At 36.1% G+C, this 16,842-nt stretch overlaps 1 protein-coding gene across 2 annotated transcripts in view; it reads right to left on the bottom strand.

Moving 5' to 3' along the window:
• Positions 1-16,842, bottom strand: part of LOC135839709 (sphingosine kinase 1-like) — a 33,025-nt gene that overhangs the window by 1,734 nt on the left and 14,449 nt on the right. Inside the window, exons 2-8 of one of the 2 annotated variants that reach the window (XM_065355857.1) lie at positions 10,814-10,958; positions 9,467-9,664; positions 9,110-9,209; positions 5,307-5,427; positions 4,752-4,972; positions 4,467-4,671; positions 3,792-3,931 (exon numbers count right to left, since the gene is read on the bottom strand). In XM_065355857.1, the coding sequence (XP_065211929.1) occupies positions 3,792-3,931; positions 4,467-4,671; positions 4,752-4,972; positions 5,307-5,427; positions 9,110-9,209; positions 9,467-9,664; positions 10,814-10,958 (1,130 nt within the window). The remainder of the gene's footprint in view (positions 1-3,791; positions 3,932-4,466; positions 4,672-4,751; positions 4,973-5,306; positions 5,428-9,109; positions 9,210-9,466; positions 9,665-10,813; positions 10,959-16,842) is intronic. The other variant, XM_065355858.1, reaches the window with a different exon arrangement.

The following is a 16,842-nucleotide window of genomic DNA, read 5'->3' as shown; positions in this document are numbered from 1 at the left end:
TGAACCGCCCAGTGGGCTGTGAGCACCCTCAAAACGCCTGTAATTCAAAAACTTACAATGAACCTTAAAACAATAGTACAATGATATGCTCCCTTATGTTTTTGGGGTCGCAGAATACGAATTTGACAATATTTTTTGTAGGGGTGGGGTGTGAGGGGGGGGTGAAAAATTAAAAATTTGACAATATTGATGTGTGATATGTCGAAATGTATGTTTTTGAGGGTGTAGATCACGAATCTGACAATATTTTTTTCGTAGGAGTGAATAGTTGGAGGGGGGAGGGGTAAATTGGGTGAAGACGATGAAAAATCCAAAATTTGACCAAGTATAATGATGTGTGATACGTCGAAATGAACCAAGTATGAATAATTCAACTGAAAGTAATTACTTTTCACCTTTTTACTCAATTTTAGTTTTTATAAAGTAATTATAGAGGTATAATTTATGTTAAAATCCCGTTTTTTTGCGTACTCTGTTGCATAAATTGGAATAGAACAGATTTTAGCACGTAGATGTACAGGAAATTCCAGTGGCTGGTAATACTAAAGATAGTGTATTTCAAGATGTTAATTGTCATTTTTGCCCCAAAATGGCCCGGCGACCTCCGCAGTCAATTATAGTGAAAAATCTTAAGTGAATTTCGTTAAAATGTTACAAATTTTCTCTTACTGGGACTTTAACGGCTTCCCAAACAAAAAATTCTTCATTTCCCACCCTTCACCCCTTCTACACCTTCGAAAACGTACATTTCGACATATCACACATCATTATAGTCAAATTTTGAATTTTTCACCGTTTTTACCCCCTTCACCCCCCTCCCATTCACCCTTACGAAAAAAAACTATTGTCAGATTCGTGATCTACACCCTCAAAATCATACATTTAGACATATCACACATTATTATTGTCAAATTTTGAATTTTTCACCCCCTTCATCCCCCACTATTCACCCCTACAAAAAAAATATTGTCAAATTCGTGATCTACAACCTCGAAAACATACATTTCGATGTATCACACATCATTATAGTCAAATTTTGAATTTTTCAACGTTTTTACCCCCTTCACCCCCTACCATTCACCCTTATGAAAAAACTATTGTCAGATTCGTGATCTACACCCTCAAAAACATACATTTAGACATATCACACATTATTATTGTCAAATTTTGAATTTTTCACCCCCTGCATCCCCCACTATTCACCCCTACAAAAAAAATATTGTCAAATTCGTGATCTACAACCTCGAAAACATATATTTCGATATGGGTGCCATTTATCGGCACGGCAGATTAAATTATTTGAACGACCAAAAAAAAGTGTTTTGCACGACAGATGCTAACGTCCAAAACCACTTTTTTAACGACGGAAACAGTTCTCAACCATTGCACGACAACAATAATTCAAGTGCACGCCAAAAAAATCAAGTGAACGCCAGCGTATGCCCGACAAATTGAATGAAATGCATCGACGACTTTAGGAAATGAACGACGACATAATGATAGAAGCGACGAATTTATTCACAAAACTAAAATTTCCAAAAACGATTGGTGTTGGTTTCGAACCGATCTGAAGCCTCCCCCTCCAGTGCATTTTCCAATCAAAACTTCCTAAAGCTAAAAAAAAATGAAATTCAGCACTTATAAAGGCACATTGGGTACATATCTTTAAATTTTTTTGAGCCAGTTCAAATCCAAAATTTTCTCCAATGATCACTTTTTTTTTGAATTGGAAAATTAAAAAAGAAGATGAGAGGCGCTAGGAGTCCTGAAAGTAGCTTTTATTCACACTTCAGAATTTTTTTGCAATTTTTGTTGGCTTCCACTCCCTTTATAGTTGTTACTGTTTTTTTTCAAAAAACAAAAAACGCTGAAATGTGTATCTATTTTCCGATAAAATTGAGACATATTCGGGGGGGGGGGGGTGGTAGCGCAAAAACTCAAAACTTCAAAATAAATTCCGCCACATTGTACTACTTTGATATGAAATTATTTTGAATTTTGATTAAAATTCCTATTTGATAATTAGGTACCTACCTTGTAAGTAAGAAATGGGATTAAAAACTGTTTTCGCTGCAATTTTTTTCAACATTTTAAATCGTAGCTTTCAATTTAATTCTCATTGCAAAAAGTCAAACTTTCAGCTTGAAAATTTAATTTTGAGTTTTCAAAATTTTAATCAAGTAAATATTCACCAATTTCGAATCACTAACCCTGCAAAAAGACTCTCTCCAACATTATTCACAAATCGGCCCCATTCATGTCCACTAATTCAAACGACAGATGAATAATTTGAGATGTCGGTCAATGGAAATTATTTCGTCGTGCATTCCCTTTCTCGAGGCGTGAATTTTCTATGCTTGTCGTTCGAGGTCTATCGTTCAATGCTGTCGTTTTAATGACCAAAACTGTCGTTAAATCGCTGTCGTTCAAAAACACGATTTCGTCGTGGGATTTTTCTGTCGTGCAATTCACTTATTCTGTCGTTCAATTAAAGTTTTCCCTTTCGATATATCACACATCATTATAGTCATATTTCGAATTTTTCGCCGTTTTTACCCCCTTCACCCCCCACCATTCAACCCTACAAAAAAATATTGTCAAATTCGTATTCTGCGACCCCGAAAACATAAGGGAGGATATCACTGTACCATTGTTTTAAGATTCATTGTAAGTCTTTGAATTACAGGCGTTTTGAGAGTGCTCACAGCCCACTGTAAACCGGTTTCAAAATCCAATTAGCAAAAATAGTTCAATTTTTCACGCTCTACAACTTTATTTCAAGTTTTTCTCATTATCATCAATTTTTAGGTAGTTGTCAAAAACTGGTTGCTAAATGCAAACCAGCCAGTGAACCGGTTTCAAAATGTGATTGAACAGAATTGTTTAATTTTTCACGTCTTATAACTTTTGTGCTAAACTTTTTTTCTCGATCTGCAATTTTTAGATAATTTTTGATAACTGGTTGCAAATTAATGAACCGGTTTCAAAATCTGATCAGCGAAAATGGTTCAATTCCTCACGCTCTACAACTTTGTTTCAAGTTTTTCTCATTATCATCAATTTTTAGGTGGTTGTCAAAAACTGGTTGCTTAATGCAAACCAGCTAGTGAACCGGTTTCAAAACGTGATTGGACAGAATTGTGTAATTTTTCACGCCTTACAACTTTTGTGCTGAACTTTTTTTCTCGATCTCCAATTTTTAGGTAATTTTTGATAACTGGTTGCAAATTAATGAACCGGTTTCAAAATCTGATCAGCGAAAATGGTTCAATTTTTCACGCTCTACAACTTTTGTTTCAAGCTTTTTTCTCTATCTCCGAATTTTAGTTGATTGTCAAAAACTGGTTGCTAAATGCAAACCAGCTAGTGAACCGGTTTCAAAATGTGATTGAACAGAATCTTGTAATTTTTCACGCCTTACAACTTTTGTGCTAAGCTTTTTTTCTCTATCTACAATTTTTGGGTATTTTTTGTTAACTGGTTGCAAATTAATGAACCGGTTTCAAACAATTCATATCACGTTTTTGTCGTCTTAGTGTGTAGACTTACATCGCGCCAATAAAAACCAGTTTGAATTTTTTAACCAAACGCGGGTTTTACAATTTGTGGACACCCTGTCCATGGGCCTGAAATTTTCAAGGCCGTTTTTGAAAGCCCTTATTTTTCTCTACTCAACGCCGCTTCATTCATCTCGCTAACTCTTTCCACTTAGAAATAAAAGCCACCGAGCACTACTTTTGTGTCATACTGTATGTAATGTATAGGTAGTAAATTACGTTCTTCAAACGAACCTGCAACAAATTAACTCTGCTAATACCGGCCTTAATTACCAACAGCCAAATAATCCCGTCATTAGGTTTGCAGGAGGGAGCGAAAAATACATCGCCAGCTAAATGCGACTGATAGGAAGCATGAACCATGACAAAATCTCCTGTAAATACGTATCGTTGAAAAAATTATACATACGTTTCATTTACGAGTAGATACAAAATGTACGGTCTTGACTACGTAATATTTCGTGTATTATCGAATCTAACACGCGGAGACATCGTTCAAGCATTACAATATTTTAATGATACACATTTTTCTATTTTCACTGGAAGAGCGATAAACAAAAAATCAAAAAGGAAGGTACTTGGTCGAAATTTTTCACAAACATCGTGTAGGTAGTTAGGTACGAATACGAAATGAAATCGAAACATGATTCGTAGTTCGTACGGTAAAAATGCAGTAACAAGCTACATACGTTACGTAGATAAGTGCAATCGGAAAAATGCAAAATTTTCAAACGATGTCGAATTTTATTAATTTTCTTCTACATTTGAAAACGCGTGAAAATTCGTGAATATTTATTTTGTACGTAGAATTGGTACACGCTGTACTCTGAAAGGAAAACTCAGCAAGGTACCGAACCTAAAAGCTTAACGTTTGGAAAATAAAAATGATACGATACCCATTCCCCGTACCTTGATAGACTTCCCACGATTTTGGAACTGGTTTATTCAACGTCGGTAAATGCGACACGGGGCCGTAAATCGTATTTTTCTTCGTAGTTTTGGTGACTTCGGGCAGTGAAAGATAACTGGCGGTTTTATCAGCCGATAAATAAGCGCTTTTATGCGAATTTAACGAGTAGAAGCTTTCCGACCTCACAACTCGTACATTTTCGCACTGAAACATACCAGTACAATATGATAAATTTAAGCACATTTTCGATTAAACGTAGGCGTATAAAGTGAAGCGTTTCTAACGAGTATAACCTGGTTACATCCCGTATCGAGACTAATGGAATCCATATCGAAGCTCAAGTTGGAGTTGCAGTCGAAATTTCCGGCTGACTTGGGATCGTTGTTCTCATCGACGTCGTAATCCTCAACTTGTATTTCGACGTATTTGTGACTGGAAAGCGCTAGCTTCACTTTATCTTCGGGAATTCTCAAAAATGATAAGCGACCCGAGTATGTCCTCAATCCTGGTATAACGATAATGCGACCAAAATTGAAATTTTGCAAATATTTGTACAAGTACGTAGGTATACGTGTAAGCACCGTAATATGGCGTACATGTGATGGATGAAATACTTACACTTACTACCTACAGCTTACAATTAGCTGCTTATATAAACCTACTCGTACGTACCTTTTCAATCCACCCACCTCCATTTGCATCGTGCGCAGAGAAAAAAGAATTTCGAAATTAAAGCAAACGGATTACAGTACAGCTCATTCGAGAGAGAATTACGAGTAGGGAAGAATAAACGCGTACTTGTACGCGTAAATAAGCGAATTAGACTACGTCATATTTACCAATTAATCGCGCCATACTCCAAATGGTGAAACGTGGGCTTCCTATCATACGAAGTCGTTCGCTTTCTATATCAATATCAGCCAGCAAGCCCCAACCAAACGATAGGAATGAAAACGCTACCTTAAAATTGAATACATTTAAGAAAATAACAACTTGAAATGAAACATTCGTAGAAATACCTACCCGTACTCGTACTCGTAATAGGTAATGGGCAATAGGCAAACAAGAAAACAACGGATTGAGTGTGGGCTGTGGGGTAAAGAGGGTTGACTTTGAGACTTTTGAAACAATTTTGAATTTTTCCAACTTGGATAAACTTTACATACTTGAAATTGAAAATCGTATAATTATTCAATTACTTACAGCATTTCTCAACTTTTCAAGGCGAATAAGCGAATTTGATACCGTAGATAATAGGTATTGTTGTACATGATTAAGTATATGAGTCAGAGTATTACACATTGACATAACACTACACAAACCGTATCGCGTCGCATCTAGAGAGCATTGCGTGCTTTACCAATTTACGAGTACTTACGCGATGTTAAGCACACTTTTGTAGCGAAATTGTGACTGTTTTAAAAAAATGACAACTTTGCGAACAGATGGCTCCGCTTTCTTTCCAGCTAATAGCTTGTAATTTAATGAAAGTGGTTTTTAACCCTTGTAAACGTCATCGCGCGAATTCCGTAAAACATTTTGAGAAATGGATGTCTTGTGTGGAAAGTACGAATCGCATAAACTCATTGCACAAAAAGTTGTCGATTAGATTTTAACATTTTTCATCTACGGCTCACAAAGGAACCTCTTGAGGTGTCACACTCCGATTTAAACGAGACCGCGATTTTTGAAAAGAGCATAGTCTAAAACCCCAAAACCAAATTTTCAGCTGCTCGAGTTCATTTTTCAATTTTTGGAGAATTTTTGAAAATTCAAAATTGACTATTTTTGGCGATTTATGCTTTTTTTAAAAAAAGTACGTACTTGATCAATAAACATGGTCAAAATTAGTCCCAAAAGTAACTACCCAAATCCGAATTTCACCATTTCCAGCCGTTCTGGAGCCTCCAGCGCGATTTTTCAATTTATCCAGAATTATGAATTTGTTCCAGAAGGCGTGAATATGAAGTTAGGCAGCTGAAAATTGAGTTGTATATTACACTCGACCTGTTTAACGAGTTTATCCACATTTGAGCGGATTTTTAGAGTGACACCTCAAAAGTGATTTTTTTGACCTGCTTTTTTCAAAATTAAAAAATCCAAAAAATCAGAAGTTTCCCGTTTATGTGGAAATTTTCAAAATTCATGCGAATCGCTGTAGTTTGTCCATAATTAACCACTCAAATCTAAATTTCACAATTTCCAGCCATTCTGGAGCCTCCAGCGCGATTTTTCAATTTCTCCAGAACTTTGAATTTGCTCCAGAAGGCGTGAATATGAATTTGGACAGCTAAAAATCAAGTTGTGTATTATACTCGACCTGTTTAACGAGTTTATCTACATTTGAGCTGATTTTGGGAGTGACACTTCAAGAGTGGTTTTTTGACCATGCCTTTTTCAAAGGGTCATTCGTCATTCCACGTCAATTGGACCAAGAAGTGGTAGGTGGGTTCGGCGATTTTTTGGAAATTTCTCCTGTAGAAAGTCCTTCCGAAGGGATGACCAATGGCGCAAATCGCAGCCCTGTAGCCCATTTTCAACGGGTGCCAGGGGGTGTCAAATTTTTCAGTGAACCTAAAATATCATCCATTTCAGCAGTGGATTACTCGATAACCGCGATACCCACCAAAATGGAACTTTCCCCATAGTTAGGGTTTTTGAAAGGCTTTTTGGTTATATCATAAAAATCAGTGTTGCCACTTTTTTTCGTACACAAAATTATCTCAAAAAGTTTCGAAACGTAGTTTTCATATCGTTCCGACTCTCAAAAGTTCTGAAAAAAATATATTATGGACAACTCTTCATGCATGAACAACATATTAAAAAATTGGGATGGTAATCTTGCCGCAATGTCGATTTAAAAAAATTTAAAGTTTGCGAAAAAATGCGATTTTTTGATTTAAAACATGAAAAAAAGTTTTGATTGGTAAAGTTGACCCATTTGTCCCCTATATTTACGTATCTGTTGAAAAAGATGAAAAAAACCCCTTCACTCGGTGAAATTAACTCGTCACAAAAAAATCAAAATTCGAAAAAATTCAAAAAATAAACAAATTTTTATTTTTTTTCTGTAAGTGTGATTTTTGTCAACTTTTCCATGAAATACGTCAGACAGAGGTTAAAATAGGACAACTGAATAAATTGTAACTTTTTTTAATGTTTGGGATTGAAAATTGAATTTTTTCGAATTTTGATTTTTTTGTGATCGAGTTTATTTTATTGAGTGAAAGGGGGTTTTCAACATTTTCAACAGATACGTAAAATTAGGGGTCAAATAGGTCAACTTTAACAATCAAAACTTTTTTTCATGTTTTAAATCAAAAAATCGCATTTTTTCGCAAACTTTAAATTTTTTAAAATCGACTTTGGGACAAGTTACCATCCCAATTTTTTAATATGTTGTTCAGCATGAACAGTTGTCCATAATATATTTTTTTCAGAACTTTTGAGAGTCGGAACGAAATGAAAACTACGTTTTGAAACTTTTTGAGCTAATTTTTTGTATGAAAAAAAGTGGCAACTCTGATTTTTATGATATCACCAAAAAGCCTCTCAAAACCCCTAACTATGGGAAAAAGTTTCATTTTGGTAAGTATCACGGTTACCGAGTAATCCACTGCTGAAATGGATGATATTTTAGGTTCACTGAAAACTTTGACACCCCCCTGGCTGCCGTTTAAATTGAACTAGAGGGCTGCGATTTGCGCCATTGGTCATCCCTTCGGAAGGTCTTTCCACAGGAAAAATTTCAAAAAAATCGCCGAACCCACCTACCACTTCTTGGTTCAATTGACGTTGAATGACCCTTTGAAAAAAGCATGGTCAAAAAACCACTCTTGAAGTATCACTCCCAAAATCAGCTCAAATGTAGATAAACTCGTTAAACAGGTCGAGTGTAATACACAACTCGATTTTTAGCTGCCTAACTTCATATTCACGCCTTCTGGAACACATTCAAAGTTCTGGAGAAATTGAAAAATCGCGCTGGAGGCTCTAGAATGGCTGGAAATTGTGAAATTTGGATTTGGGGCGTTAGTTTTGGACAAAATACAGCGATTCGCGTGAATTTTGAAAATTTCCCCACAAATGGGAAACTTTTGATTTTTTTGATTTTTTAATTTTGAAAAAAGCTGGTCAAAAAAACCACTCTCGAGGTGTCACTCTCAAAATCGGCTCAAATGTGGATAAACTCGTTTAACAGGTCGAGTGTAATACACAACTCGATTTTTAGCTGCCTAACTTCATATTCACGCCTTCTGGAACAAATTCATAATTCTGCAGATAAATTGAAAAATCGCGCTGGAGGCTCCAGAATTGCTGGAAATGGTGAAATTTGAATTTGGGTAATTAATATTAGTTTTGGGACTTATTTTGACCATTTTTACTGATCAAGTAAAGTACTTTTTAAAAAAAGCATAAATCGCGGTCCCGTTCAGATCGGAGTGTCGTGAGGAGGAAACCCTTCGTAGTTCGTTTAGTTATCGAGGGTGAATCATCAAACCATGTATGGTACAAAAACCTACGTAAGTAGATACAACTACGAGCGAATGTACGAGTAACTAATGTACGGGTAGGTCATCGCTTAACATAACGTCGAATTCGAGGCAAAAAAACGTGATATGTATTTTGTACGCCTACTCACCTCAGTTTGTGTTTCAATTCGCACCAAATCAATAGGAACTGGAGTACCCTTGAGAATATTCAAAACGGAAATGAGCACTGGATTACTATCGTAAGGTTCGCTGAGAAATTGAAAACATTTCAGCGATACAGCGATAGCAAAAGTGAGTATAAAAATATGTACTACTCGTTCTTACGTGGGTTATTGTATATGTACCTACTCGTACGTACATATGTATGTGTAATTAAGGTATTTAGGTAAAGGTATTCACATTTACACACGCGCACGTGTAAACATAATTACACAATATACTCGTACATACTCGTGCTCGTGATTAAAAGAGGGCCTGAAAATATGGTAAAATGGAATTCTTCTTACCGCGTGCAAGCTGCTAAAGATTTGGCTAAACCATTGCCCGAGCCACCAGGAATGATACCGAACGGAATGGTGTTGATGATATTCTTCCAATCTGGACGCTCCATAATTCCGTTCATTACTTCGTATAAAACGCCATCGCCGCCGATCACCACGATTCCTCTTCTCCACTTCAGCACATTGCTGGTTTTCATCAAGTTCCTGCGCGCATATTCAGTCGTGCAAGGATTTTTTAAAATTATCATATTTTTTTTTTAAGCCTTGAAATGAAACTTTGGCGTTTGGCTTGAAATTTCAAAATGAAAACTTTTGGCTTTAGCTTTCGATCATCTCTATTTTTACGACTAGCTTAAGCCAAACTTTCAGCTTCCAATAGCTTTCTCCTTATACATATTTTCTATTCAATAGCTTTTATTTAGAATTCATTGAGATTTTAGTTTCAAACTTTTGGCTTTAAGCTTCGGGCTATAAACTTTCAACTAATTTACCATCAACTTACGAAAAAAATTAATTAATAATCAGATCAAGTACGCTGATTTTGTAATAATTAGTGACAGACTGATATGTAGTAGAGAACATGCAGTACTAAGATTAATTTTTTTTAAATTTCATTACCTATATCGCATAAAAATTTAAAATGAAATTAATTTGTATTTCATGTTTTTGTTCCTTCTGAATTCAGAGAATTCAAATCTACGAAGGCTCCCAACAGACTTGTTAGTAATATTTCGAAATTTTATCGTTTTTTCATTCAATAATAAAGACCCACTTTGGAAAAATGCCAAAACATTCAGAAAACAAATTATCGAAAAATGAATACTTTAGTATTAAAATAATTACTGCATTAAGTGCAGTTATTTTGATATTTTCTTACATGTTATTCTGCTCGAAAAATGCTTTCTTTAGACATCCAAGTTCATTTTGCATACATTTGCATTTTTTTTGAAAATAAATGCATTCATATTTAGGACTTAATTTCAGCCACAATAAATTCATATTTTATGTGCATATTTTCAAGTTTTCGCGCATAAAAATCCGTTTTCAACTGTAATAAATAAAATGTAATCAAGTTCTCAACATTTTAATGCTGTTTTGGGAACCCCTGCTACACTGTTGAAATTTTAGTCAAAAGCGCTAACGATGTATTTTTTCGTGATTTTTTCAATAATTTGCGCTTGAGGTGATAAGATAACGTTCAGAAGCGCAAATGATGATTCGCCTCTGCAAAAAAGCCTTTGAAAGAGCCAACAAAAATAAAACAACTTTTGGCTAGCTGTTCATCGCTGTTCTTTTTGTTTGAATTTTTCATTTCATTCCTCAGGCCTCCAAATCCAATATACTTCTACTTACCTAGCATCGTTCTGCGCCTTGGTCACATGAAGATCGTATTCCACTTCAGCTTCGATTAGAACAGGCAGAACTTGTTCTTGAAATATCTCTCTGGCTTTTCCCGGGCCGCTTTTCGGGTTCACTATCAGTAATATTTTGCCATCTCCTGTGAAAACACAACATACAAAATTACAAATACGAGTACTAAGTACGTCTTATAGGCTACAGATTACAGACACACGATTTAAGTTGTAAGTACTCGCATTTTCATTCAAATTATTAATCTCGAGTAAACTCAACTAGAATGATTTTCAAAACAACATGTTTGTTTAATATATCGTAGGTATAGGTAAGATAGGTCTTCTGACGTTCCGGAAAGGTGAGTATTGGTAGGGTGTATACATATAACTATGAATACACGTACCTAGTACCTTGTGGTGCCTGAGTCTTTTATGGTAATTGTGGTGCCCGCGTACATAGAGGATCACATATATATGTATGATAAAGGTGTTTTGGTGCAGTTTGGATTTTTCATCACAGTTAGTCACAGTGGTGCCCGATATATAAACTTGGTACTTGTGGTGCCCACCTCAAAAAATTTGTTTTCACCTTAGAGTGCATTTCACTCGATTCTGCATCGTTTTATATAAAAAGACCTTGTGGTGCCCAAATCGGGCACCACAATGACTACGTATACTTAAAACGGGTACCACAATGACTAAGTTTAAATCTATAGAATTACTATATTTTTGTAAGATGTGTAGTATAACTATATGTGACGCGACGCGACAAAATCGACCTTCGAGCCGAAAACAAGTTTTTCAGTTATGGGGGGTTAAAGTTTTCAGTCCAATTCTGCTCGTTTAGCGGAAGCGCTTGCATTCTAATCAGGTTCTCCGGCTAAACTGAGCTAAACATAGTCTTGGATAACGTTTCTTGCCTGTTTTGTGTGAATATCACTGGGTAAAATGTTTATTTACATTGATACAGGGGGCTCAGTCGTGATTGCGCTCATTTTTTCAATTTTTTATTTTATTTTTTCATTATTTCAATTTTGAAATCGATCTGGAGGCGAAACAAAGCGTTCTACGAGAAAAACACGTCGAACAAAATTGTAGAGAATTAAATTTCCAAAAACCTATAAGAGGTTTATTTTTCTCCTAAATGCATAGTTTTTCGGGTTTTCTCAAAAAACAGAAATTTTATGGTAATCATCATGAGGTTTTTGTTTTTTGAGAAAAATGGAAAAACTATGCATTTTGGAGAAAAATCAACCTCTTATAGGTTTTTGGAAATTTAATTCTCTACAACTTTGCTCGATGTATTTTTCTCATAGAACGCTTTGTTTCGCCTCCAGGTCGATTTAAAAGTTAAAATAATGAAAAAATCAAAAAAAAATCAAAAAAATCAAAAAAATGAGCACACTTCTGACTGGATTACCATGTATATGGAGCTATGCAAATCATAGGGACTTCTGGGTGGTTTTAAATGATTTTTGAATGTCCGAGTACCAAAAATCCGTCAAAAAGTGAAAAATAATTTTTTAGGTCAGAAGGTTGATTTTGTCCCGTCAGGTCACATATGTATAATAAGATATGCATTTAGTTCTAAGTTTTATTTAGTGTTAGTTCTAATGTTTGTTTGCTTACGGTCCAGTTTATTATTATTTTTGTGTGCATCTGATTTTTAAAACCAATGTGTAAAAAATTATGATGTGATATTCCTCTAATAAACTTGCCCCACCCCGCCAGCAGGTTGGGGACTGGGGAACCCAGAAAAAAAAGAGGTAAGGTAGGTCTACTCCATTAGAAGTATAAGAGGATTTTTTTTATCAAATTCGCAATTTTTCTCGACTCGAGTGATTTTCAACCTTTGTTGTATAACTTTTTGGGAGGCTGAAAAGCCAATTATGGCAAGAATTTTGTTCAGCGAGCTTTCAAAACAGAACTGATGTCGGACATGTAATGAGGGAGTGAAAGAGGGCTTGCCTGATTGAACGCTGCAAAAGTGGCTGATTGTCGAATTTGCCCCATTTTCACACAAACGTCGCGTACCTATTTTTTGAAAATGTGAACAATGGAAAGGAGTCGATCTCGATGTGAAAAAAAATCGCCAAGTTGATTCGCTCTAATAAAAATTTTCGGCTATAGTTTTGCTAGTATAGGCATTCGAATTGGAAGGAAGGCAAAATTGACATTTCTCTTTGGGTTAAAGTTTTAGTTTTTATTCCTTCTGATTCGAGCCTTTTTTTTCCTGAGGTAATTTAACTCGTTTCCATCTGGTCATGTTTTCAGAGCTAGAGCTACACTGATTGACTGATTGTAGAAGAATACTCAGAATTTGAGTTTCTAACGTACGTATCATAATACCAACGTTATATCGTACATGCGTAGGTCTATATTCCAGGAATTCTGAGTGAGACAATGTATAGTTATAGGCATGAGGTAATGTACTGTTTACTGTACGTAGACGTACCTACTACCTAGTACCTACAATGTTGAGTGTAGTGTACAGCTGTACACGTTAAGTTACACATCATATCCGGGTGAATATAATAACAAATGAACGAGCACATACTGAAATGCTGTATGTTGTGATGTTTATGTATGTACTATGTAGAAAACCTTCGTATAGATGAGCTACGTATACACACGTTCACGTACCTAGTACTTCAACATCAGTAGGTAGGTAGAGGTACGTGTGAATACTTCATAGACTAAACACCTTTTTACGCTTCAGCTTGATCAACTGGTAATTTCTAGTTTTGTACATCAAAATAAATCAACATTAATCGCAACATCAACAATTTTTGAATTGAGTCACCAACGGACTGATTGACGGAGGTAGACACGATTACGATGAGGATACGACACGACGCGACGCGATGCGATGCGACAGGTTGCCCGCACCAGATGATACGAGTACAACGTTTTGTGTGGTCTGCCAGCTGCCAGCTGCCAGATCACCTTACGTAGAAAGTATGTACAGCAGAAAGAACCTAGAAAGTAGCCGGATTATCATCGAAAACTAAAAATCAAGCTACGAGTATATCAAACAAAGTATGTATTTCGAATAGGTATAACGGCTCAGCTCAGCTCAGCTCAGGGCATTGGCATCCGTCATTCGCCATCGTCACAGATAACCCTGATGATCACTAAACGGACGTAATGCAATTCAAAATTACCTACCCTATTAGTTTTTTATTCTGCCAGATCCGACGAATCGCAAAATACAATTGGGTTGGGTCATTCTACGTTAATTGGACCAAGAAGCATGGTAGATGGGTTCGGCGATTTTTTTTAAATTTTTCCTGTGGAAAGACCTTCCGAAGGGATGAACAATGACGCAAATCGCAGCCCTCTAGCCCATTCAATGAACCTAAAATATCATCCATTTCAGCAGTGGATTACTCGATAACCGCGATACCTACCAAAATGGCACTTTTTCCCATAGTTAGGGGTTTTGAAAGGCTTTTTGGCGATGTCATAAAAATCAGTGTTGCCACTTTTTTTCGTACAAAAAATTGTCTCAAAAAGTTTCAAAAAAATCAAAATTCGAAAAAATTCAATTTTCAATTTCAAACATCAAAAAAAGTTTAAAATTCAGTTGTCTTATTTTGACTTCTTTCTGATGTATTTCACGAAAAAGTTGATAAAAATTACACTCGTAACAAAAAAATTAAAATTCGTTCATTCCTTGAATTTTTTCGAACATCGAGTGAAAAGGGGTTTTTCAACTTTGTCAACAGATACGTAAAAATAGGGGTCAAATGGGTCAACTTTACCAATCAAAACTTTTTTTTTTCATGTTTTAGATAAAAAAATCGTATTTTTTCGCAAACGTTCAATTTTTTTAAATCGACTTTGCGACATAGTGCCATTCCAATTTTTTGATAGGTAGTTCAGCATGAAAAGTTGTCCGTAATATACATATTTTTTCAGAATTTTTGAGAGTCGGAACGATATGAAAACTACGTTTTGAAACTTTTTGAGCTAATTTTTTGTACAAAAAAAGTGGCAACACTGATTCTTATGATATCGCCAAATGCCTGCTGAACAACATACCAAAAGTCCCCCGCCCCTACCCCACGAGCTGCCCCCCCCCGTGGATCAAAGCCCCCAAAATCAGTTTTTTGTAAAAAAAAAATAAAAAAAACTCCTGAAATATTGAAATTTGAGTAAAATGAGCTCAGTGATCATTTCATCTCCTCTCCAATAGCTATCAAATGAGCTATCGACCAACTCCCTAGCCTCAAGGGGGGGGGGGGTGGCGCTACGATCCCTCAAAGTGACGTGATTTTAATAATTTTACATTTCTATGACTTGGGTCTTGTAACCTGTTCTAATTGATAAAATGAAGTCAAACTTGGAGAATGGGATTCTTTTGGGAGCTACAGTTGACCTCTGGAGTGGGGAGTGTCAAAGTTGAAAATTACAGAAAGGTCATTTTTTTGGAGGGGCATAACATGACCCCAAATGGATGAAAAAGGTTCAAAATCAGACCATCAGACAGTATTCTCATTGTGATCAACATATCCAAATTTCAGCTTCCTAGGTCACCCCCACTCCTTTTAAGATGAAAAAAACCGAAAATAGGGGCAAAATAAGGGGATTTTCACCTAAATTCCGCTTTAAATGGGATGGGGATGACCTAGGAAGCTGAAATTTGGATATGTTGATCACAATGGGAGTACTGCTCGATGGTATGATTTTGGACCCTTTTCATCTATTTGGGGTCATGATATGCCCCTCCAAAAAAATGACCTTTCTGTAATTTTCAACTTTGACACTCCCCACTCCAGAGGTCAACTCTAGCTCCCAAAAGAATCCCATTCTCCAAGTTTGACTTTATTTTATCAATTAGAACAGGTTACAAGACCCAAGTCATAAAAATGTAAAATTATTAAAATCACGTCACTTCGAGGGGTCGTAGCAAGTCAATGGTCGTAGCGCCACCCCTCTTGAGGCTAGGGAGTTGGTCGATAGCTCAGTTGATAGGTATTGGAGAGGAGATGAAATCGTTACCTTAATGCCAAATCCGAGTATGTCCATCCAAAAAAACATCGTCGTTTTGCGTCACTGATAAGGCTCTGGGAAGCCCTGAATTGAAAAATTTGCATCGGAGTACAGCTAAAATGCACCACCGAAGATGCACGAAGCTGACCGATGTTCAATCAGAACTCAACGAACCCTTCCGAGCATATCCGAGCCTTATCAGTGATGCGTAAAATCGTCCTTTTTTTGTATGGACATACTCGGATTTGGCATTAAGGTAACGAAATGATCACTGAGATCATTTTACTCAAAATTCAATATTTCAGGTTTTTTTTTTTTTTTACGAAAAACTGATTTTGGGGGGCTTTGATCCACGGGGGGGGGGGGGGGGTTAGCTCATGGGGTAGGGGCGGGGACTTTTGGTATGTTGTTCAGCATACCATCCTAGACAATATCCACCAAAAAAACCTTTGTTTGCAATAATGTATGCGTTCACCTATTTTTTTCTGCTATTTGACTGGGCTATATGGGAAAAAGTTCCATTTTGGTAGGTATCGCGGTTATCGAGTGAGTAATCCACAGCTGAAATGGATGATATTTTAGGTTCACTGAAAACTTTGACACCCCCTGGCTGCCGTTAAAAATGGGCTAGAGGACTGCGATTTGCGCCATTGGTCATCCTTTCAGAAGGTCTTTCCACAGGAAAAATTTTTAAAAAATCACCTTCTTGGTCGAATTGACTCAATTTTATTAACAAATGTCCAGAATAGGTACACGCGATTTTTTAATACAAAATTTAGTGAGATTTTTCAAATACTGCATACGAAAATGATACCCCCAATCAACACTTTCAGCAGTTTAGTAAACATATTAAATTAGCAAAAAAAAAACTGATAAAATTTGAGTAAAATTTGGCAAAAAAAATTGCACAAAGTTTGCTTAAAAACCTACCAAAATGATCCAAAAATACGAAAATATCACAAAAATCGTGTTAAAATGGCCTAAAATATTTCAAAAAACGTTGAATTCTATCAAAATTACGAAAAGAAACATGAA

This window comes from Planococcus citri, chromosome 3, assembly GCF_950023065.1.
Source record: "Planococcus citri chromosome 3, ihPlaCitr1.1, whole genome shotgun sequence".
In the NCBI taxonomy this organism is placed as follows: Eukaryota; Metazoa; Arthropoda; class Insecta; order Hemiptera; family Pseudococcidae; genus Planococcus; species Planococcus citri.
The sequence above is the reverse complement of the archived record's forward strand: the minus strand, read 5'-3'. Positions and strand labels throughout refer to the sequence as shown.